Below are 24,279 nucleotides of genomic sequence, written 5' to 3' on the forward strand. Positions count from 1 at the left end.
GGGGCTGCAAGGCTGCCCACTGACCATCACACCCGTCACCGCTGCCAGTGCTGCTGGTTGGTTGCTCCTCACCATCTCCTCCAACTCTCCCAGCGCCAGCAGGCGGCTGCATCCTGGCCCCAGGCGCAGGTGTTCGCACCGGAGACCACAGTCCTGGGGAACGGTGCTGCCTTCCCTGCCTGGGGCAACCCGCATCCTGCCACAGGGTTAAACTCCCCAAGGAAAGGAGGGAGGAAGATAGGAAAAACAATCACAAGAATTTGTTTCATGCTGCCTGGATCCCTCCCCGCACGCAGCAGTGTTTTTGGACGGCCGATTTATAATCAGCAGTGTGGAATGTTGTAAATTAAATATTTTTAAACAACTTTGCTCTCTCTCTGGTTAAACATTTCAGAGATCGCTCTTTCTTGTCTGTCTCTTGCTGGGTGGTCCCTCCATTCGCCCGTACATCTTCCTCAAACACAATTAACCATTTAGATGTTGCACAAAGGAATAGCTTATGCATACAACACCAGTCGCTCGCTGCTCCGGCGCTGGGGGAGGGAGGCAAATAAGAAGGCAGATTCTTTTATTTTCTACTAAAAACAAAAACAAGAAAATCCCTTTTCCCTTCCCAAACTATCCCATTTTTCCTTGAATTGTAAAGGCACTGATCCAAGCTCATCAGCTGTCTTGGTCCTCAGTCCAACAATCCCCTTGCCGTCCCCCATCCCCTGAAATTCAGCATTAGCATTTTAAAAGCCTAAAACATACAAGTTTATTTAGACTCAAGCTCTCCCAAGCTCTTGCTTTCCATATTTATATACACACGTATTTTAACGTATATAAAATGTCTGTCTATAGGACCTGGAAGGAAGTTCCCGTCTGCCGGCCCGTCTGGGAGGCACAGGCACGGCTGTGGACCTTGGCTCCTGGGAGATGGAGTGCAAACCGACAGGATCCAGAATCAGTCTCCTGGCTGAGAGGGAGCGAGCCTCGGTGGGCAGGCTTCTGGGGTGGGGTGGGGGTGCTGGGTGCTTGTGAGGGAATCTCCACATCCCCAAATTAACTCTGCAGGTGGCCCAGTGAGAAGGGCCCTGCGCTCTGCGGTCCCCCATGGATGGGACGGGCTGGGTGGGGGCACAGTGGGCAGCCTGCAATGCCGAAGGCCCCAGCCCCCCCCGCCCGCTGCAAGAATCAATCCTTTAAAACAGATAACCAAAGGCCACAGGAGTGGCTGTGTGTGACGGGAGGGCAGCACTGCGGTGTCCTGGGGCTGGATTACACCACACACTGTGCGACGTGCGTCTGTCACACCACTGCTGCCGGCACAGGCGGCTCCTCTGCGAGCCCCACGTGGGCCTTGATCTCACTCTGCCCCTCACAAGACATTGGACAGGGACCACAGCAGCCATTACTGGCCCTCACTGGGGACTTGGGCCAGCGTGAAGGCAGTAAGGCACCTCAGGAAAAAATGGTGTTCCCTAGACCTGTGGGATTTTATTAGGAAAATTCTCATCTCTGGACCAGCAAAGTCCAAAGGGTGGGCAGGGGCATGGTGAAAAGCTCTCTTCCCAGGCAGCCAGAGTAAGGACAGTGGGGTGCAGAAACCAGCAAGGAAGTCAGCAGGAGCATGGCTGTGCACAATCAGCCTTGTAGACTGAAGGCAATAAAAGATTGTCAAGTCCTTCTGATCCCAACACAGAGAGGTTCAGGAGACTCCCACTGCTAGGGCTGCACACACAGTGTCAGCTGGATAGGTGACTGGGGGAGCCAGACCTGTGTACCTGAGACCATATGACTGCTCAGGCTCTGCTCTCGCCTTTGTGCCCAAAAAATTGTCCTAAAAGCAAGATAAAAATTGTCCTAAAAGCAAGATCAGAGTTGGGTGCAAAGTTTTTGTCTCCATTTGAACACCATGGGGGTTGGAAGCCCACCATCCCTGGGAATGGCTGGCTGTTTGTCTTCACCTCATGTGGCTGTCTTCCAGGGCTGCCAGGAAGATGGGAGCCATCCGCTTGGGTTTGACTGCAGAAGGGATCAGATGAGCTGCTGCTTCCTGAGAGATCTCAACAGCCACCTACAAAAGCACACACAAACTGCTGAGGGAGGTGAGCCACGGCTCTGGGTGTCTTCAACTGCCCAACAAATATGTCTTAAAAATGGGCTTGGCTGCAAAAATCCTGACAAGTACCTGGCTGCAGAGCCAGAGTGAGGGGGCAGAGCTTCAGGTGCCCCTGTCATGGTGTGCCAGGGGGGAAAGACCCACAGGAAGAAGTGTGGCCAGGTGTGCAGGCACACTGCTCTGCACCCACACCAACCCTGCTGCCCTGGTCACAGGAAAAGCCTTTTGGGAGCAGCTGGCAAAACACCACGCAGGGAAAACCACAAGCCAGCGGTCCTGCTGGCCATCACGGCAAACCTCTGCTTTACCCCATGCAGATCCAGCACGTGACAAACCACTGCAAGAGCCTCTTCACAGCAACCCTGGCATTACATCTGCCAAGGAAGTGTTCAGGACAAGTCTGTCCAGAAAGAGCCAGCACCTACAGAGCTGGAGAACTTTCATCTCCTTCAGAGAAATGTTGCCTATATAGCACCACTTTGACGCCAGTTAACACCATGATGGGCACAAGCTGTAATGCTCAGCTCACTGGGTGTGACAGAGCAGCTTATTTGTTTCTGAGAGGTGCTCCATTCCTCAAACTTGGTGAGCAGATTGTACCAGTAACACCTTCCAGAATGTCTCTATGACCTGGGACCAAACAGTCACATCCAAAACTACCTGGCAACAGAACTTCATGCCCTCAGTCACCTCCCCAGTTTTCTCAGACTGTAACATCACTAGGTTTGTGAAGTTGCCTGACCCAACCCATCACATGCTCACCTGGTGATGACAGCAGCATGGAGACCAGGTTAGATGAGGAAGGGTTAACCTCCCAGTGCCTGCCTTGGGATTCCTGAAGGCCCTATTATCCCAAACTATTTTTCATAATTACTGCCACACACGTAGACTACATCAAGAGTGAATCTTCACTTTGATAATTTGTGCTGTGAAATCTCACTTTGGGATCTACTTTTATCTCACACCAAACACCTGCAGGTCGTAAAAGGCGAAAAGGAAAAGAAAATGCCTCAAATCCCAGCCAGATTTTCAAGTGTCAGAGAACACTAAATTAATGCTAAATTCTAACCGACACAGTAAAGAGCCCCCCACCCTCTTATTAGCTAAACAAAAGGACTGAGACTTTAACATATAATTAAGGCACAAGGAGGTAAAGCTGTGGCTGCTAAACAAGGCAATGCAGACTTTTAAGAAGTTAAGATGTATCCTAAAAACCAGGGGGAGAAGGCTTTGTGTTTCAGCAAAAGGACTGTGAGTAAGTCCCTACAAACCTCTCACGGCTTTGCCAGCCTTCTGGTAAAATGCAAAGCCAGGTAATTACACTCCACTCTGCTTCTGTTTCTACACACCCAAAATGGAGCCTTTCTCCCTTGCCGCACACAGAGACAAGAACTCTCTTTAATTAACCTTTGTAAAGCCTCTACGATCCTTGGATGAAAAAGGCTCCGTACCTTCAGAACATGTTTGCGCACATACATGAGACAAAACCTCCAGCACAAAGCTGGAGCTGAACTGCAGTGCATTTCTTCTCTGCAGCTTGTCACAGGCCTTGAAGCTCATCCTTACCCACAGTTTCCATTCCAGTCTGGTCCTTTAGAGGAAGGATTTCGTTTACGAAACTCAGGGAATGTCTGGATTATAATCTCTCTCCTGTCAAATTAACTAGGAAATGGTAACTCTCCTCAGGGGTCACAGATGCCCATGAAGCACACATTTATCACTTCAGTTAATGAAATACCATCCCTGCCAGTTGCTGTAAGCACCTCTGGATGTCAAACTGCCAGGGGCAGATAAATGCCCCGTTCAATCCTACTACATTCTAATAAACAGCTTTTAGGTAGGAACTTGTGTCCAATTTATAAACATTAAAGAACAGCTTGTGTTTCAATCCAATCCAGGTGCTTTACAATCCTGGCACAGGCCCTGACCACAAGGCTGTGCATTTCACATTAGCACGAGCAACTCATCTCAGAAACATAGGTACAGTCATCCACGGATCATCCAAGTGTGGGGAGAGACCTCTTGTCTGGCATTAGGAACAGTGGACTGACAGGAAGAACCACCAAAATAAGGCAGGGAGTACCCACTGTTTACACCTCATGCCCCCTTCATGCTCCACCAGCCTTCAAATACTTGCTCTTGGGTAGGATTTCAAAGTATCAAACCAAACTCAGCCCTGATGGAAATGGGTGCCAAACTCTTTGACTGCATTAGAGAGGAGAAGAGGCTCAGATTAAACACTTCTGTGCTGTGGGGCAGCATCATGAGAGACAGCGAGGAGGAGGAGGAGGCTGGTGAAGCTGCCGGGCTGCAAAGCGCAGCCGGCACCGCCGCTGTTCTTGCTGTCCGCCTGCTGTGTTGATGAGATGCACAAGCAGCATCCCGAGCAGTTTCTCCCAGGCTCAGGGATGGTGATGCAGGACTGCAGGGACGTGGTTTACACCGCAGGGAGGGCGGCTAAGTCATTCTTTGGAGTGGGCACAGTCTGTGTGGTCCCCGCTCTCCCTTCTGCTGGAAAAATACAGTGCGTTGGCCGGGCGCGCAGGAACCGATATAACCCGGCACAAACCCGCGCGCATCCCAATGAGGGGGGAGGGGCTGACGGACACTCGGCTCTGCAAATACTTCTTTATTAAGACATAAATATAAAGCTGAACAGGAAAGGAGCAATGACAGGGTAAACCATGCCAGTACTGATCTGTACGGATGATCTTACGATGCTTGAACATCTGGTTCTGCTGCTGGCTTCCATAAAATCATCTTTAAAAGCTACTCGGGTTATATCTCCATCAGCTGTTCGGTGCCCACAATGACTTCATTAACATGTTTGGCTGAAAAGAGAGAGGGAGAAAAAGAAGAGCAATTGAGTTTTGCAGAAGAGCTTCAGACCTTGCGTTTTTCAAACCTGCAACTTTAAAACAAATGAGAAAAGCAGATTCTGGGGAACTCAGAGATTTGCTGGACTCCAGCGTCTCTCCGACAGTATCCCACACACATGGTGAAAGCCTAAACAACTGACTAAACATCAGGAGATTTCTCTAATGAGAGTTTTCACATGTATGTGTCACTAATAAACAAGAGAGGCCCTACGGAAGTCACAGCTGCTACTGACAGGTGTACACCTAGGTCAAGGCAAGGAACCATCAGCATCCAAAATGGAGATTAAACATAAAATTAAAGATCACTAATCCACCCTGGCCCTAACAAGCACTGTCTGCCCCAAACTGCGTGGAGCACCAGGGGTCCATCACTGAGGCAGCATGAGATCCTCTCAACAATCTCAACTCAGTCCTGACAGCTTAAAAACAAGACTTTTTTTTGTGTTTTGTTTTATTTTTTTTTTCTTCTTTTTTTTTTTTTTTTTTTTTTTTTTTTTTTTTTTTTTTTGTTTTTTAAATTTAAACCTGACCCTCCTGTGGAGCAAATTTGTTGGAGGGGCAACTTCTGCAAGGTCACTCCTTTCCCTGTTCCCAGGAGCTTTGCACAGCCCCAGTGGACATATTAATGTGCCAGTCCCTGCCCCAGCACTGTTAATGCACTGTACTGAAAGAGCCTTCCCTTTAAAATGCAAAAGCAGCTTGTCAGGGAAGGACTGCAAATAAAGGATCTAAAGCCAAAATAATAAAAACACGCAACTGAAAGCCCAGTGCCTAAAAAACCCAAGCATTCTGTCTCAGTGCATGACACAAAGCTGGTTTGCTCAAAGTGGGTGTCCTCAGGGTACTGTGGAGGAGGTGGTGAATCTAAACTGCTCTCCAGGAGCTGGACACCTATTCAGGGGGAGCTCAGGTGGTGTGTCCCATGCCCCTAGGCTCTTCATCTTACCTCCTGCAATTAGGAATAACAATTGGCTCTCGAGCCTGGGATAAAGCTCCTCTGTGAAGAGCTGGGATACACCAGTGGAGGCTGTGGTGTCTCTCACACCTTATACAGCAGTGCGGGTAGATAGCCAAGGATGATGGAAATGATGAATTGTGTTTTATTTACCCACTTAAAACTCCTCCCCGTAGGGGAGTGGATCTTGCAAGACTGCTGCAAAACAACAAATATGCCACCTTTGGCTAAAGGAAGAAATTCCTGGCAATCCCAAACATGGTGCTTCTCTTGGTTTAAAATTCAAGTCACAACCTTTGTACCATGCAAACCATTGCTCCAGTAATGGTTTGATAAAATTCTGTTGTATGAACTTCAAGGAGTTTTGCACTGTGGCAAGGTAATTTCTCACTACAACCTCAATCCCACAGTCATATGGATTATATGCAATCTTCTCAGCCTGAGGGACAGAATATGTGAGCCATACCACTTCCTTTCAAAGACTCTTCTTTGGGAAGGCTAAAATAAGGAGACCAAGGGGTTGCTTCTCACCTGTAGCATCAGACTGTGACATTTAGCTCTTTGCTCAGGGTACTAATCATCAACCAATAATTAGTCCTGGAACCTCACAGTAACATCCTGGAGCTCAGTCTCCAGCACTTTGGGCAGGATGAGCAGAGGTGGATGCAATGCTCAGGAAAATGAGGGGCTGACTGTACAAGTGCCAGGTGCAAGCATGATGTAGGTAGCACCACACAACTTCTCCAGCACAGCTCTTGCCAATAGCCCCAAGTCCAGCCTTCAGCGCCTCTCTCCTCCTGTCCCGGACCCCACACAGCCTTGCCAAGGTACCTCAAATCCAACCTGCAGCATTTCTTGCTGTAACATTCCTCACCCCCAAACAACTTTCCCAATATATCTCAACAGGCCCTGTAGCAACTCCTGTGACTCCATTCCTGAACCTCCTCCAAGCAGACTACCTATCATGTTGATTTCTATGATGTGAATAAGACCCTGGCTACCATCCAGTGAGAGTAATTAAATTATACCTCTGCAGATTAAACATGCCTTCATCTAGGCTTATAGAGAGCCATGTCAATTTATGGTTCTATATATAGGTTATCTGTAGGAATACATTTTAATAAGGAACTTCTTGTTTCATTTCAGACAGCATCCTCCATGATCCTAAATGTGCAGAGTTGGGATGAGTCCTGTCACATACCTTGCTGCAGAGGTGATACCAACTATTTGTATTTTGCACTGACATGCTTGCAGCAGCCTTATAGTGTCTTATATTTTACACCTGATGAGTTAAAAATGTTTTTTGAGAATGGGTGAGTAAGAGCATTCCTGTTTTACAGATGGGGAAACCAAGGCAGCAGTGAGTTAGTGAGCTCAGGCAGCCAAAGCCACATGGGAAATTGGAGCCTGCATTCCTGCATCTCTCATCCCTGTGCCTGTTTCATCTCCTCCTTGATCCCTGTGGCCCAGATTCCCCAAAGTGGGCACACACGGTATGTCACTGCTACCTCAGACTCATACAAAATCACCAAACTGATTTCTTCTCGTAAAGGCTTAAAGAAAACACATGAATCTGCCTGTCTAAAATCTGCAAGAAGGTTTTTAAGCGATAAAGGGAATGGTTTTGCTAGAAACAAAGCCCCATTCCGCACCCCAAGGGGATTTGATAGGCAGATAAGGATTCACCCTGCTTCCCTCTTCCATTCCCAAAGCCCTTCTTGCAGAGCGAAGGGAATTCAGACTCAGTGTGTGCCAGAGAGCTGAGCTATGGATAGCGTTTCATTATCAGACGTGGCTGCCAGTTGCCAGTGGCTCTGGCTGGTACCAGCAAGCTCAGTTCCCGCAGAAACTCTGCCTGAAACTCTGGGGGAGGAGGGAGAAGTACCTCACATGCTTTGCTGTTCAGCTCCCTTTCTCCTTCCCCAGCTCCCCATTAGGGATTTCTTACCAGGCTGCCTTTTATCTGACACTGGCAGGGTTACAGATGCATTCAGCCCACAGAGAAAGAAGACGGATTAGAGAAAGGACTTTGAGAAAGCCTTAAGAGTTGGACTCTTCAACCTTAAATCATGTTCAACTAGATCTTCTCAGATTGGGAGCATCTGGTGCTAAGCAAATCCAGAGCTGATCAACACATTCAACCTCCTGATTAGCACTTTGCTTCAACTTGCTGACGCAGCCCAGCCTGAAGTCAGCCTGGGTGCTTGAACCGAGTGTCCACGGAGATTTTACGGAGTGTAAATCAAAAACCTGTCACTCGTTATATATGCATTCCTGCTTGGGAAGACATTTGTTTACATATACTGTACACTAGCCCCTTAAAAACATACGCACAAGGCGAGCTAGAGAGCAGAGCAGCTTTTGGTGCTTGGCTAAAAACAAATTGTAATGCAAATAAACAGAGGGGCGGAAATGACTGCGCAGCCCAGCACAAACCCCACCAGCAGGCTGGGGGCCGGGGACCCAGCGCTCCCCAGCCTTCCTGGCAGGTTCCTGCCAAGCCGCTCACAGAAAGGGGATGCCGGAGCATTCCTTTAAAAGCCATGTGAAAGCATCTCCTTGTTGTTTGCTCAATTAGCCCCAGACAGATTGCTGCTGCTGCTGCTGGTGGCAACGCTGGGTTGTAAAGGAGGAGGGGAAGGAGGGGAAAGGGAGGAAAAAAAAAAGAGAGGAAAAAAAGGGTTAGGGCCTAGGCCCAGGACCACCACGAAGTTTCAGCCCTCAGGGGCTCCAGAAAACGTTCAGTTTACTCACTCAATTACATACACTGTTTTATAAACCCTTTAAAATAAAATAGAAAACAGTCCCTGGCACAGAATTACTGCTCTATTATACAGCAGTGATGAAAGCCACTGCTGTGTATTTGCTCTCTTTAAAGCAAGAGATAGTTTAACTTAAAAAACTAGGCGGGGGGAGGGGTGGCTGCAGAAACGCATGCACGAAAACACGCTGTGGGTGGTTCCCACCACATTCACCCAGGACAGAAAGGATCAGAGAGTGGGAGAGAAGAGCAACTTGTCTCTGCAGTGATGGTTGGCTCTGGAAAAGCAGCCAGGTTAGGGGGGGAGAGGAACTAAAGGGGCTTAAGGGGATGGGAGGCAGCTGAAGCTTGACTTTGGGAGGCTGGAGGGTGTTTTAAATTACATGTACAGATAAAGAAGGGAAGCAGGTGATGGGGGCTGATTTGTTTGTGTTTACAGAGCAGTGGGACTTTCCAGTCAAGGCCTGTTCTCTCCTCAACCAAGCTTTACTTACATGATCACTGCAGACCAGGGTGACCACACTGTGGCCCCAAAGGCCAGGTGTGTCTCACAATTTCTCCCAAGTGCCAGGTCAGCCCCACTGTGCAGGCATCAGTTGAGCCCATGGGTCCCCAGCAGCGATGATCTCCATGAGTGTTCCAGCTGTTCCCAGGGCGGGATGTGCAGCTCACCCCAGGGGTTGGTGGTAGGTTCAGGCAGATCAGTTCTGGACCATAGCTGGAGCCTCCAGCCCACAGAACAGGCAGGCAGTAGAGATCTTACTTCTGCCTTACATCCAACAACCACCAGTTGTCAGTGCTGGTGGCCTCATGGTTCAGCTGAGGATTTTTTCCTAGTTCAACCAGAATGAATCCCTTTGCTCTCAAACCCTTTTGGGGAATAGATGTGTCTTCACAGTGTAAAGTAACAGTGATTCAGTGCCCAATGAGAGATGACTTTACTGTGGCTTGGAACAGATAGATTGGGGGAGTGAAAGAACAGGAGAGAGATGTATGGGAAAGTGATCAGTCACTGTATTAGAAGAAAAGTTAGTAAAGAGAAAAGGAGACCCAGAGCAATGGATGCACCTAAGATAGCAAGCTCCTTGGGGAGGAAGTCTTCCTGTTGGGACTGAGTCCTAGCAAAGTGGATGAGAAGGGACTGGATAATATCCATCAGTGTGCTCCCATGGGCTATCCCCCCCTCTCACAGCAAATACAAGCAGGGATCTCAAAAGAGCAGTTTGACCGTCCACATCTTAACTTCCTGATATGATGGCAGAGGTGCCATATTTGCCTGCAGCACTGGACAAAAGGCCTTTTCCTTTCTCAGCATACATTGGGGTGTTCTTCCTGGCTCTTTTATGTGGCTGAGCTCTAGTAGAGCAGAAGTGGTTATTTTCTCTGCATGGAGCATGTAAAAATATTTCCACAAGGTTATGAACTGCTGCCTTATGGGTAGACTTCAATATCAGCATGCTGTGAATGTGGCAGCACATTTAACAGGCTAACTCAGGAAGCCTCAACTTCCCTGGCTAGGAATGACAGTATGCACAAGTGTGACAGTCCCCAGCGGCAGAAGGGAGGACAAAGCATCGCTGGATGGATATTCTAGGGAAGTTTTACGCCACTGCTAAGGCCAGAACTCATAAACCATTTTTATACATCTTGGAAAGGAGGCTTATTAGGATTAGTTAGCAGTATAGTCACAGCATAGCCGCTGAAACAAAAATGTCAACTATTTAAGAGATGCCTGTTTTAACTGCCAACAGTATCTTTGTCATGGACATTCAGTAGTTAAACTGCTTTAGGGAGAAATCTTACCAATCTCTCAGTTTTGCTATAAATTCACACCATTCCTACATCACCTCCAGCTCATTTTGCACCCCTGTGCACAATATACATGTGTGCACTGTTTAGTCTGTGTCTGTTCTTCATGAGCTTTCATAACTCCCATCTGCACAGCAGCGTGCTTTCTGATCCCAACCCTGTGTCGTGCTAAGTGTTTTCAGTTCCTGAAGACTGCAACAGGAGGTAGTCAGTATCTTGCAAGAGCAGATGTTCACCCTTACCTGAATGCAGTGAGAGCACCAGAAAGCCTCTTGGTTCATTTCTGTCCCTATCCTGTTAAACCTTGGCTTATGTGAAGCCTCCTCACAAGCAGGGACCCATTCACATGTGAAGGTTTCATAAAATGTACCTGCCTTCAGAGGATGACATTAGAGAAAAATGTGCTTTTTGGCCCTCATTAAAATAAAACAATCTTATTCTGTTTCATTGAGAAGTCCTGGGACTCCAAGCTTGGAACAGGACTTGGAAAATGATTGAAAACGGGAGCCAGTCCTTACTGGATATGTGCCTTTTTCTCTTCTTGTGAGAAACCACACAGTTTTGGCTATGTGGTAAGCCTTTGAAAAGAATCTGAAGTTTGCACATGTTCTCAGGAGGGCAGCTAAAAGCTCCAGAGACTGAAGTGTGCACTCCTGACCATGGAAGTGCAGCAGGCAGGCAGGGCTTCCTCCAAGCTGTATGGACCAGTGGAGCACTCTGCACAGAATCACTCCCCTTGGGTGCCCATTATGAGCCTGCCCAGGCATAAGAGAAAGGGATGCAATCCAACTGAAAGCAGTCAGGGAATGAGTGCCAGAAGAAAAAAGGAGCATGGGACTGTTAGGCAAGGGGACTGGAAATAGCAGCTATGGTCAGACCAGAGGAAGTGTCAGGTGGGTGTCTGGGAATAACTGAGTAAGAGAGAAAAACAAAAGTCTCTATGGGAAAAAGACTAGGAGAAAAAACAAAGTGAAGGCTAGGACTGGGATGAGCCTGGTGCTAGGACAGAGCCATAGTGGACAGCTGTGAAGCAGGAGTCAGGATCAGGTAGGACATAGATCTAGTTGGAGTCCCATGTCTGATGCTAGAAATAAATATGCAAACAAAACATCCTTGCCCCAGTGACAACAGAGAAGAAAGCAAGGGATAAGGTGGTGAATTTTATACCAGTTTTGCTAGTTTTATACTTTGTGTGAGTGTTTACTGTCTCTGTTCTTGGTGTTGCTTTGAAGAAAGGTTAGGCCACTTTACCTTGAAGAACAGTTAGGCTGCTTTACCATATACGCTTGTTCCTGGCTAACTGCTACCAGATGTTCAACGTCCTCCCGGCCAAATCTGGCCGAGAGACTCCTTTGGGAGCTGTACTTATAGTGACTCCAGGCTCATCTGACTCCTTGACTGGTCCATCACCAGCACTCTCTCTCTCTAGTCCTACTTCACTGAGCACATGCTGCTTTTGAGCTCCTCTTTAAAACCAGGTTTATCAAAAAGACAGCAGTGTAATCTTAACAACTTGTCTTCAAAACAGTGATTGAATGCTCTGTGCAATGATGTTCTTTCAGAATGCTGTCTGCCATTTCCTATTCCTCTAAAAATTACTGCCTTTTTCTTAGGTACCAACGTGTTTTTCAAACTGCTACCTGGTGAGGTAGCTTTCACAAAGCCCATCTGTTAAGTCTCTGCTAGCAAATTCCTTTAAGTATCGAAGAGGAAGGAAAGTGGGAGCTTCCAAGGCATGGTAATAAAAGCAGTAGGAGAATAGTAGGGCTCTCAGGAGGCATGGCTTGGAAATACAGAAGTTAAATAAAGTGCCATACCTTGACTTCAACAGAGACATTTAAAAATACTGTCTCTGGCCAGTTCTGTGACAGGTCCAACAGGGCTGAAGTCAATGCATTGGATGACACTGCTGACAGTTACCTGCATTCCTGTGTCTCCAATGTTCTTAATTAGTTTGAAAATACCAGGTTGCCTCTGATCTACCCCTGTAACCAGTGTTGGAGTATTCCCTCTATTTAGGTGTTCAGAGATTTGCCAAGCCCATTATTAAGTGATGAGGTCTCCCACCATGTCCCCAGAGAGATTATCCCACAGCCTACCAGACCACATCGTTAGGAAAATACTCCAGATAGCCAACCTAAATTGTGTTTAATTCAATCCCATTACTCCCAGCTGTACCATTTGGACCACCCTAAATATACCCATATTATTCTGCAGAAGGAGAAGGAGGAGAGCTGGTTTAAGTTACATTTGCCTGTCATTTGTGGTAGCTGTTCCCCTGCCATCCTCCTTGCATGGGACTGGAATTCATTTTATGAAAGGAGGTCAGTGCACCACTGGCTCAAAGAGCTCTTGTACCCCAAGGTGCCTGGGCAGTGTGGCCAGGACTCATATGGTAGAGCAGAGAGCACACAGCCAGTTCTGCAGCAAAGTCAACTGTGGGATCTGCTTGGGGCTGTGTAGTATGATTCAGGGATATTTCTACCTTTGATGAATCCTGGCTGATGTTCTGGAATAAGGGATTGCTATATTTTTATTTTTTTTCATGTTTCTGGGAAGGTGTATGGAGTTTTGCTGAGGAGGTTTCTACTCCCAGAAACTGGAATGTGTAACTCCCAGACTAGGGTCAGCAGCCAGCAGCTACTGCTTATGTCTGCTGAAGGGTGATCAGCTTGCAAGAAAAGGTGGCTTCTACCCAAGTGAATTAGGTTTTTTCATAACCTAGCCATGGAAGCTCAGGTTTGAAGAAGGAAAAGTTACCAAACAGAAAAACACAGCCAAAGTCTTGATGAAGGGGCAATATAGAAACAGATTTACAGGGCCACACCAAAAGCTTGGCACAAGATACAGGAAGTCTTGGGCAGGGGAAAGGAAGTCATGACATGCTTTCACAGCGAAAAAGAGAAGACCCAGTTTACTACGGGACCAGTCAAGGTCAGAAGAGACATGCTGGGCTGGAAAGACTCCATGGTGCAGGAAATAAGTCATGAACTTCACAGACAGATCCCAGACCACCAAGGTAAACCTGACCCCCAGCCCAAAGAAATTCTAGAATGGTTAGGAAACTGAGGCAGAAAAATGAACTGAGGCTTTACTATTTTTTCTTGTTCAGCATAATGGTGTATTTATAATTTACTTGAATATGTCTCTGCTAATGTCAATTATATATTTCTAAACAGTTTAACTGGAGAGCCCCCAGCCTCCAGTTAACCCAAGAAGTGGGTTTAAACTTTGGGGAGGGGAGCAGTGTAATCTCAAGAATAGGCAAATGATCCATGATACAGCTCTGTTACTCTCCCTGCAAATACATATACAGACCCTGAAAAATACTGAGACAAGGATGACAAGGACAGTCAAGAAGAAAGACCAGTTTTCATACTACAATGCAGACTAGGATCTGCACCCTTGAAGATACTTCCGAAGCAGCTGTGATCAGGGTCAAAGGGTGATATTTCTGTTTGGTATCATCTACTAAAGAAATCAAATATATTCCTATTTCCTAAAATATTAGCTAAATTTACACCGTGTCCTCATAGTTCACACTGCAGGTTAACAACCAAATGTGACCCAGTTCATCTCTCCTGGTGATTCATGCACATGTGTAGATGCAGCACTTAAGGACATGGTTTAATGGTAGACTTGGCAGTGCCAGGTTCATGGTTGGACTTGATGATATGAAAGGACGTTTTCAACCTAAATGATTCTGTGACAGGGGGCAGTGAACCCCACAAAGGACACTGATTCAGACTGGTGTGATGGGCAAAGCTATGAGTAGACACAGTCACACAGAGACCAAGACCACAGTGATCTCGCTGTGTTACCTACAGCATCAGAGTTTTGCAGCTGCGAGATCAATACTTTGTTTTCATGAGTCCTTTTTACTTTTAGTTTCAATTTAAGGAAAATTTGTCATATGCAAAGCTGACAATAGGTTACGCTATACTACATTATGTTCAAACCCTGCTCCGTATCAAGACACTTAGATTTGGGAATCCACCCACAAAGACAAAGCAAGCAAATAAATCCTGATCTAACCAAATAACTTCACATGGAGCCTGCAAAGGAACTCACTTTTGTCCTCAGTCCACACACTGGAGCAGGGATCTGCCAAACCCCAACCATAAATATTCATTAAAAAGCCTCTGCTTGGGATGCAGTCACTGAAACAGCCATTTCCTGCCCATTATCTCTTAGGGCAGGAAATCAACAGTTCCACTCATGCCGTTACCACCAAGCCCTCACCACGTGCACTCCCACTGGATTGGCTGAACCCTGTATAAATGAGAGCCACGTAGCTGTGTCCTTTCTGAAGCCCCAAAATAGTACTTCATGGCAGTAAAACAGATCTGAACGTGGCTGCCCTTGCATTTCATATTGAGCACAACAGCTCCTAAAATGATGCTCCACCTTGAGCTTTTGCTTGGAGCAAAGTGAATGGGAGCATACTGGCACTGTGGGTTGGGACCATGTACAGAGAAGAATGTTTGTGTGATCAGTAATTTGCCTGCTTTGCCCCTATCACTGACAAAGATTACTAGTCAAAATAATGGCTCCTTCTGCTGAGGACAACCTCAGGCTGATCTAATTGTGGTCTCTGGGAAAAGACTGTCTCAGCACCCAAGCTTGTTCTTTATAAGAACAACAGAACTTTGCTGCCAACTTCAGAGGAGCAAGCCCCTGAACTTATGCCAAGAAGCTGTACTTTCCATGAAAAACAAATCCTGATATTATAGGACACCCCACTGTAGAACTGCCACAGTTTAATAGCGCTTCATGAAGAAGCAGGAGTAAAATCTCAAGGACAAAGTTCTGAAAATTATTACAAATGCACAGTAAATACAGCTTTTGTACTTACCTTTGGTTTCCAGCCTCTGATCACTTCCAATCAAACAGTCCTTGATGTCTGCACCCTTCTCTATCACAGCATTATGACAAATAACACTGCCCTGAAGACAGCACCTACAATACAAACACAAGCAAAGCAAGAAAATAATATAAATAACAGGTAGAAAACAAAGGTATCTGCTGGTATATCTAATGACTCTGTGACATGATCCTGTAAGTAGGTTCAGTTCAGCTCTTTTCTCAAAAACTCCGTTCTCTTGATCCTCACACCCAGTTGCTGAAAAAACTTAAATGCCAAGTGTCAGATGGGGTTTGCAAAAAAGAATCTGTAGTTTTATCTCCTGTTAGAACAGCTTTCCTCTACATTTCCTCAACAGAATAAATACTTAACTGAATAAATAAAGATTTGGGACTTGGATCAAGTCTTGTATTTTCCACAGACAGTCTGGGTAACTGTGGGGGAGGCTTCTCTGCTCATCTCCCCAGCTAAAAACAGGAGCTGCAGCCCTGTCTTTCTCTGCAAATTTTTCTGAGCAGTTTTATACATTCCAGCTTGTCAGGCACTAAGAAAAGGTAGAGAGAAGGGGCAGATCAATAGCTCAGCTGGTTGGCTTTGTTCATGTTACATTCAAGCACCCAAACATGATTATTCTGCAGTACTAAAACAATGAAACTCACACTAGACCTACACTACCTGCCTTGGGTATCTTCACACTCATGTTGCCTTTGACACTACTAAGTCTGAAATACTACACAGGATGGAACTTTAGCAAAAGCCACCTTATTCCAAAATGTATTTGAATCTGTAATAATCAGCTTTCAAATCTGCCAGTCCCACTGTCCAGAGAGGAAAGGAGTTCAGAGTCCAACTGCTGGGTTTGTATCTTCTCTGCTGAGAGGTTCTGAGTTACTGCACTGCTCTGAGCCCCTTCTTCCAGTAAGCTGGAACTTGTCAGTCTTTACTAGTATCTGTGATGTGTCCTGAAATGCTGTTCCCTCAGCATGATGAGTCATGTTAAATAGCATTAAATGTAATTTCTTTCAAAGCTACAGAGAAGAAAATAGCTGTGAATCAAATGCTTTCTTTCCTTATTTTCATATGTGCCGAGGTAGATAGGAGTCATTGAAGGACAGAAAACACAGCTAAGATGTATCTAAAAATACTAACACCCATTGAAACCAGCTGATTGGGAAGAGGGTATAAGCAAGATCTATAATCCTGGAGAGATACAGGTAATCTGTTCCCCGTAGATAACCCAATATTAATCCTACTGTGAACCATAGCATCTCATATCTGCTTCCCGGTATTTCTGTCAATATTAATTCTAATAACTGTGAACATTATTGTTCACCAACAATCAGTTGTCCAACAACCGATCTCTGTCAAAACCAGACATTTTTGGCTTCAGTGACCTTCTGCACAGTGAGTTGCACAGTTTAATGACCTGCAGCCATTCCCCACCTTGGTTACGGGCACCATCACTCCTCTCTGCACTAGTGAAGCACAGCTGCAGTGTACCATCAAGGTGGCTTGTGGACAGAACTGTTAGCCTGGAGTCTGGACTAACAGAGGGGTTTTGGTATCGGGTCAAAGCCCAGAGCCTCAATTCTGTATTGAACGGAGTGCTAGTCAGCCAAGGTCCTCAGAAGTGTGAAACATTGATCCTCATTCCAGACTGCTGATCCCAAAATTAATTCATATTATTTTCCTGCTTACACAACACTATTATCTGGAACAAAGAATTTATCATTAAATAAATTACAATTCTGTTGCTTGTGTGAGTCAGAGCAGAAACCATCTGCCCCACAAAACCACCATTAATTCTGCAGGAGTAAAAGCAATAAAACTGGACCTCAGTTGCAGTGGTTCACAGTTAAAACCCCCCGTGAACAGACTGTCCCCTCTGAACAATTATTCTTTTAACTCACTTAAACTCCCCCTCTGCTGACCTATAAGGAGGCAATATGAGCAATTATTCTACAAGCAACCAGCTCAGGTTGCTTTGGCAAGGTTTTTACTAACATGTTAATAAGATAAAAAGCGGCAAAGATACACAGCAGACCCCTGCCTGTCTTTGCTCTCACACTGTCATGATCTGCTTCCTTTCCAATAGCTTTGTGTGCCTGCACAGTGACTCAGGCCATCGTCCTGTGCAACAGCAGCTGCTGAGAACAAGAGCAATTTGGCATTTATGCCAGGCTAAGGAAGGGATCAGTGGAAGCAGGACTGCCCACTGCTGCCATCCTGACTTAGCTTTCAACAGGACTAGCAAAAGGAATGGGAGAAGTTGCTCATTTCCCACTGAAATGGCTCCTATCCAAAACATGCGCTCCAGCATACCTCCTCCTTCATTGCTTTGAGCCAGTTAGATGAAAGCCTTCCCCTGCAAACTTTCAGGTTCCCACCATCTATCACTTTTCCTGAGCATGAGAGCAGCTGTGAGTGCACTGCACCTCTCAGCATTACCCTCATGCAGGAGGATATTCCCCAAAAGAGAGGGGATTTAAGCTGTCGGTCTGGAGTTCAGGCTGGAGAATACTGCATGTGTGTTCAGAGCCTACTTGAGCACAGGCTTTCAACTCCCCGAGAAAGAATAGCATTGTAACCAAGAAACTGCTGATGACATTAACATCAAAGATAATGGGGGTTCCTGCCAAACCATTTTTTGGGAGGGACAGGCCAGGGAACCAAGATGAACTTGTCTGTGCCAGGTGCTTGCAAATCAACCCTTCCCTGGTGCCAGGGTAAAACAAAACCCAAGAACTCTACCACCCCAGGAGTTTCTTAAAATTTATAAACCCAACCAACTGCAGAAGTTTTAAAGCCATACAACGCTCAGATTACCCCAATCACACAAACCAGCAGCAAATCCGGCTTTTATTGCTCAAGTGGAACAAAACTTCAAGAGATAAAAACACAATTTGTGGGTGTTCCCTTCACCCGCTGACAGATGTAACACAGCCATTTTGAAACCACTTGTAAATGCCTTTTTTCTTTAAAAAAAAAAAAAAGTTATAAAGCCTGCCAAGAGAAGTATTTTGTGTGTTTATTTAATTTTTATTATTTTTTTTCAAGTTGAAGAGTGAGGAATAAACTTTTATTCTCTTACAGGGTAAATATCAGATCTGATGGCACTGCTGTAGTCTCCTTGGCTAAAATGCCACCACAGTTCCTGCCTTCCATAACAATTAGGTGCTATTAGCCCTCAAAGGTGCTCTGACAGCATCCAGCTTCATCAGCTCTGGTGTGTGTGTGCATATGCACACATTGATGTACTGCTTTATAATGCAAACCATATTTATTTTTTCCCCTGAAAATGTAGTATATTTTTAAACTTTTCAGCACGGTGAAAACGGATATCTCCTGACCTTAAAATCCAAAGAGCATGTTCAAACCCACAAGAGGAACTAATTTGGGGCATTTGATTTACGGCTGAAATTTCAATTTGAATTTGTTTTAAGTGTAATCACAAACTGAAAGTCTGGCAGCTGGGTGTTTTTCAGAAAATAAATAAAAATATTCAGTGTGCGTCTGCATTCTAGAGAGAGCATTTTACAAGCCCAGTCCTGTAGTGGGAACAGATGTAGCTAAAGCATTAATTTGTTCTACAGGTACAACGTGCAAATGGGAGCATATGAGAGTGTGTGCCTACGTCTGTGTCTGTGTGTCCGCTACGTGCCTGCATCTGAGAGACAGAGCCTGACTTTGGGGTGGGTTTTTTTGAAAGTGAGAGAACAAGAGCAAAAAGAGTAGTGGCCAAGGAGGCATGGGGGGATTACAAGGATTTAGGTCTTTAAACTGCAGACCACCTAACAAGATCACTCTGAAATGCCACTAATTTCAGTTAAGGCCACAGACCTCCCTTCCTCTGCCCTCCCTCTCTCCCCCATTGTAAACAACTAATCCCAGCAGAAAACAACAGAGAGCAAAATGTACACACATTCTGCAACATTCCAGGTCCTTCTTTATCTTTTATTTATTTTTCTAAAAGGTCAGCGTATGTATGGAGGGAGGGGGGAGGGGAAGAAAGCCAAAAAAACCTCAAGTCCATCTCTTGTGTGGGCTTGAAGGAAGCTGGGAGAAAGCAAAGTCCAAGAGCACACAATATGGAGCTTTTATAGCACAGCAATTCCTGGACTCAGCTTACTTTCCCCTCCCTCTATTTGTGGCAAAGTCACATAGCTTTAAACCAAAGGACAGGGTGGTCGATTACATCTGAAAGAAATGTAAAGAATTGGGAAAGAATTCCATCTCCTGTCGAAATTATAAATAAGGAAGTATTAATCCCAGAGACAAGCTGATTTATGCAGCCTTGGAACTGCTGACTTTCAGCCCTAGTATCGGTCTATAAATCAAACTCTTAAATCAAGTGTGTCAATCGCTGCAGCACTGTGATACTCAGGCAAAGCAAAGCACCTACCACTGAAAGCAGGAAGACTGCCAGGGGACTGAGGTGCCATACCCTCCTTAATTTTCTAAAGTGTAAATCTGAGATCAAACATCCTTTGGGGGAATGGGAAATCAAAATACGCAGTGCTCAGCACACCGGGAGCAGGCAGCAGGAGACCAAGACACAACCCCCTAATTACAGGCTACCCACTGATTATTTAGGACTCTGTGATTAAAGTGATGAACGCTCCTGGGAGAAAGGGGCTTAAGTAACTGAGGTCAAGACCTCAACTGCAGCTCTCGCCCTGGTTGTGCAAGCTTAGGAAGGTATGAATGTCACAGGTTTGCCTTATAGCAAATCTCCTGAAATGCCAATGGAAGTTATCCAGGCCTGGTACTTAATCCAATTGTGCCAAAACCCTGACATAATCTCTGTTGGGCAGCAAGGCAAATGAGGTGTCTATAATGCAATGCTTAAAACTGTAGACTCACAAGAAAGCAAGCCTGGAGCACAAAGCCTAGGACAGCCTGTTGGTACCGCTCTGCCGTGCCAAGAAGTCGGGTCTCTTGTGCCTCCAGATGAGCAACGAAACAGAGAGACTGATGCGGGAGTTAAAAGCAAAGGGTGACATGCCTCAGCAGCTACTTTGCTGACTGAGAGGTAACAGATGTGAATTCGCCTGGGAGCAACATCCCCTTCTGCCCTGACCAAGAAGATAACAGTCACCACAGGCACCTTAACAACACTAAGAGGTGGCAAGGAGTCAGGAAGAGCTCTAAAACATACCAGCAACCCCTGAAGGAATCCCCTGCTAGCTAGTGAACTGGTGGCTGGGACTCATGATCACAGGGGTGAGGCACAAAGACCATGGAAAAACAGGGGAGAGGCAAAAACACTATTAGGGAACTTGGGAACCTAAAACATTGCCTTTGCCAACATGCTTTACACACCAATACATTTTTACACCAACACACTCTTACACATGAACACAAGAACTGCGGGCACTATGAATCTCACATTATATACTCAAGTAAATACCAAAGCCTGCAATAGATGCCAGCAGTACATGCTATAATTTATAGATACATTTCAAAGCAAGCATTTGCAAGTGAATTTGGGCTTTGATCTGCTGTTTTTCCCCTTGGGGGTAACAAAATCATTTTACCAACCCCTCTAAATTCTTTGCCCGTCTCTGAGGGTGTTTTCACTAAAGAACTTGTTTCATGTCTCTTTTCTAGCCAAGCTCATCACTGTGGTATGGCTCCTTTACACTTCTTCCCCACACCCTAAACATTTTGCATTACATACTGCATATACTTGCCAGCACTCGTATTTTCCAGTGAAAGTTCAACTGACCTTAAAGAATTGCCTCAAACCTACCTTAATGTGTTTTATTAAGTGAAACTTAGGGTGCAGGAGGAGGTCACCAGGAAGGTCATGCCTCACCTCTGAAACTTCAGCTACATCCAGCTGATCTTGGAACACACAGATTGGTGGGCTTTTATGTAGCCGCAAGCTCCAGGTTGCACACTTCAGCAAAAGTACACTGCAAGGAGTTTACACCAGGAAACCCCTCACACAGGAAAACTGACAACCCTCTGGATTCTCTTTTGCAGAGTCGAAGGGCCAAGTCCTACACAATTTTACAGACACTTCCCTGAGGGCCAGGAAAAGCTACTTGTGTCTATGTGAAGGAAACAAAGCAGGAAAATTTTATGTTCACTACCACGTCTGGGTTTGCTTCACTTTCCCCCCAGCTCTCACAGTCAGACTGAGTGAGGTAACAGGCACAGTAAAAGGACACCTTCTCTGGGGTTTTTGAAGCACAGTTCTGGGTTGAGGGCTGTGGCCCTTCATAAGACATTATTGGTTAAGTCAGTTTCCATATCATCTGAGCTAGGTTGACGTGGAAAAGTTTTTTGTAAATGTCACCCAGGGCTTCTTAGATCTAAGCTGAACTTAGATCTAAGTTAGATCTTAGCTGAACCCTTGTCTCCTCAGGAACTTAAGAGGCACAATGTGATAATTTCTTCCTCTTCTGTACCCAGGTGGGGGAAGATTTTAAAGAGTATCAGAGACATTCACACCCAGATTCCCACCAAAATCCAACAGCAATCAGCTGCTTGTGAAAAATCTCCATACTCTTCGATGGGTCTAATCTTCGATTAGACCCATGTGGTTACCAGGAGACAGAAGCTAATTTATAGCTCTGAAGTCAGACATAACCCTGTCCACCTGAAGAAGCAGATCAGCAGAATGAGAGGAGATATTTTAAAATGCTACTTTTCAGGGCTCATCTGTGCTTTAAGTTCAACATTTGATGTACAAGACGTTTGGAAAACTGGGATGAGCTCCCTGCACTATCAGGGAGCCTGCACCTGAGATTAAAGAACAGGTGATTTCTTTAAGACAGATTGATGTACCAGGAAGCTAGCCAGAAGAAAAATTTTTTGGAGGAGCTGCTAGTAAAAATGTTTCAGACACTCACAAGATAACAGGTATTATATGAGAAATTTCCTCAGTACATTGGATACAGCAGAATTTGACTTCAGTTGAAAGTAATTGAAAACCAGTTCCCCAAGTAGCTCCGCCACTTCCTACTTACTACCTTTCTACTTTGCATTTTCTTCCTCAATTCATCTTCCTGAAAGCAAACTCTGCTGGCCAGAGGTTATCTCTATTCAGTATCTTACACAGCATTTGCAGTGAATTAAATAGTAGAATGAAAATTATAATTCCTGACCAAAAATGTTCACACTTTAAAACCAAGAGTTGTGACAATAAGGACAGAACTGCTACATAATCAAGAGAAGACCCCTTTTTAGAGGCAAGAACTACAATACACATAGTTTTCTTCATTAATTTAATTTTAATCTATATCCATGATATATTTTATCCAAATATTTAAGATGAGCATGTGCTTTTTCTGAATCAAGTTCTCACTTTTCATGTGCTTTCTATGATATCTATTCTAAACTTGTTCTTTTTTCTAGGGAGACAGGGAGTCAATTGGCAGTGTGAGACAAAGCATCCAGGAAACAACAGCCATCTTAAAAAATGGTTCAAGATACAAAATGTTTGGGAATTTCAGCATAAGCAGATCTTTATTTTCAGCTTTGCAAGCTATGGTGCTGGAAACAATGTCACCTCCTCACTCTTTTTCATGTGGTTATATACAGTAAAATATGTTGCCTTGGCAGTAGGATCATTCCTTTGTACTGCCATTGTCCAAGGGGAAAAAGACTACTTATGCACTGAACCTCTATAAAGACTCAATTCCGCCCTGGTTTTAATTAGAACTTTCTTCAAACCACTGACTGTTTCTACATCAGGTGATGATTTGGCACTATTGAGGAAACAACCAATAAACTTCACAATCAATCTGTAGTTAGTAGTCAATCTAGCTTTTCTTGCTTGTTGTTTGCTTCCTTTGTACATTTTCTCATAGAAAGTAGCAATAAATTGAAGATATGTGGTAAACTAGAGTGGCCTTGACCAGTCCCACGTGGTCTCTCTCCAGTCCCCTCACTGAGCAGAATTACAGCATCTGTCCACCTACTTTCACACAGGTAGCCAGAACACCTTTAACAAAATACAGTGCATAATTTACTGCCTTCACACGACTGAGGAAGGACGATTCCAGTTTTGGTGGACAAAACATTTTCAGTGCCAGTTCTTTCTTCACGTATCTGGGTACTTTAGTCCTTCATATTAATTTTTACTCCAGCCTATTCTTTCTGCCCAGGGAGTCAGAACTCCCCAAGGTTTACCACATCTTCCTGTGGGACTCTTCAAACTTTCCCTCTGTCTTCAACATTCACATCACCTCCCTGCAGTTTTTAACTTGAAGCCTTTGGTGTCACCTCCCTTGCATTCCAAGTTTCCTGACGCTGCAACACTTTGCGATTTGCTGGCATCATGGTGCAGCCTGACCCAAAACATATCTGCCTGTCTTTTTAAGCCCTTCCCTTTCCAAAAGGTGACCTTAGCTGTATGCCACATGAGGAACTTCAGCAGTTCAGTTCAGTTCTTTTGGGTAGTATGTTTGTATGTGGTTGCAACAAAATGCTGTAAACTTCACAAAGATACAAGGCTATTGTTCAATGATTCCTTCCCCTGCAAAAACTCAATAACCTCAGTCACACTTGCGACCCTACTCTTAAGAGTTCCTGAACCAACTGCCCACCGCATCAGGCTATCCGACAACTGTCTGCTGCAAACTTCTTTCTGGAGGGAACTTTCTCCTTTTCCCACTGCAAATCACCGTCTGGGACACAGTTTTTATGGTAAAATTACAGGTGAGACAGGTTTAGCTTCCTTGGTTGCTCTGTGAAGATCTGGTACCTTCTTGCTGTGGAGGTGAAATCTAGAAGCAAATCTTGGACCCTTGCTCTCTCTGATAATCAGAGAAGCCTATTTATGATCTCCATAAAAACATAATTTGATGCAGAATGCTTTCCTGTATTTCCGTGAAAAAAGAAAAGCAGCAAAATACTTAATTTCAGACTATATATACCACAGAGTCCTTATGGTAC

General features: G+C 45.2%; 1 protein-coding gene across 2 annotated transcripts in view; it reads right to left on the bottom strand.

The window, feature by feature from the left end:
• Positions 1-268: 268 nt before the first annotated feature.
• EIF2B3 (eukaryotic translation initiation factor 2B subunit gamma) overlaps positions 269-24,279 on the bottom strand; it is a 104,268-nt gene continuing 80,257 nt past the window's right edge. The window contains exons 10-12 of one of the 2 annotated variants that reach the window (XR_009278001.1): positions 15,364-15,467; positions 4,821-4,935; positions 269-2,059 (exon numbers count right to left, since the gene is read on the bottom strand). Coding sequence is in view for 1 of the 2 variants with exons in the window: in XM_058842841.1 (XP_058698824.1) it covers positions 4,883-4,935; positions 15,364-15,467 (157 nt within the window). In the remaining variant the exon portion in view is untranslated. Of the gene's footprint in view, positions 2,060-4,718; positions 4,936-15,363; positions 15,468-24,279 lie in introns of those variants that run through there. The other variant, XM_058842841.1, reaches the window with a different exon arrangement.

The sequence above is a fragment of the Poecile atricapillus genome, chromosome 7 (genome assembly GCF_030490865.1).
Source record: "Poecile atricapillus isolate bPoeAtr1 chromosome 7, bPoeAtr1.hap1, whole genome shotgun sequence".
Lineage (NCBI taxonomy): Eukaryota > Metazoa > Chordata > Aves > Passeriformes > Paridae > Poecile > Poecile atricapillus.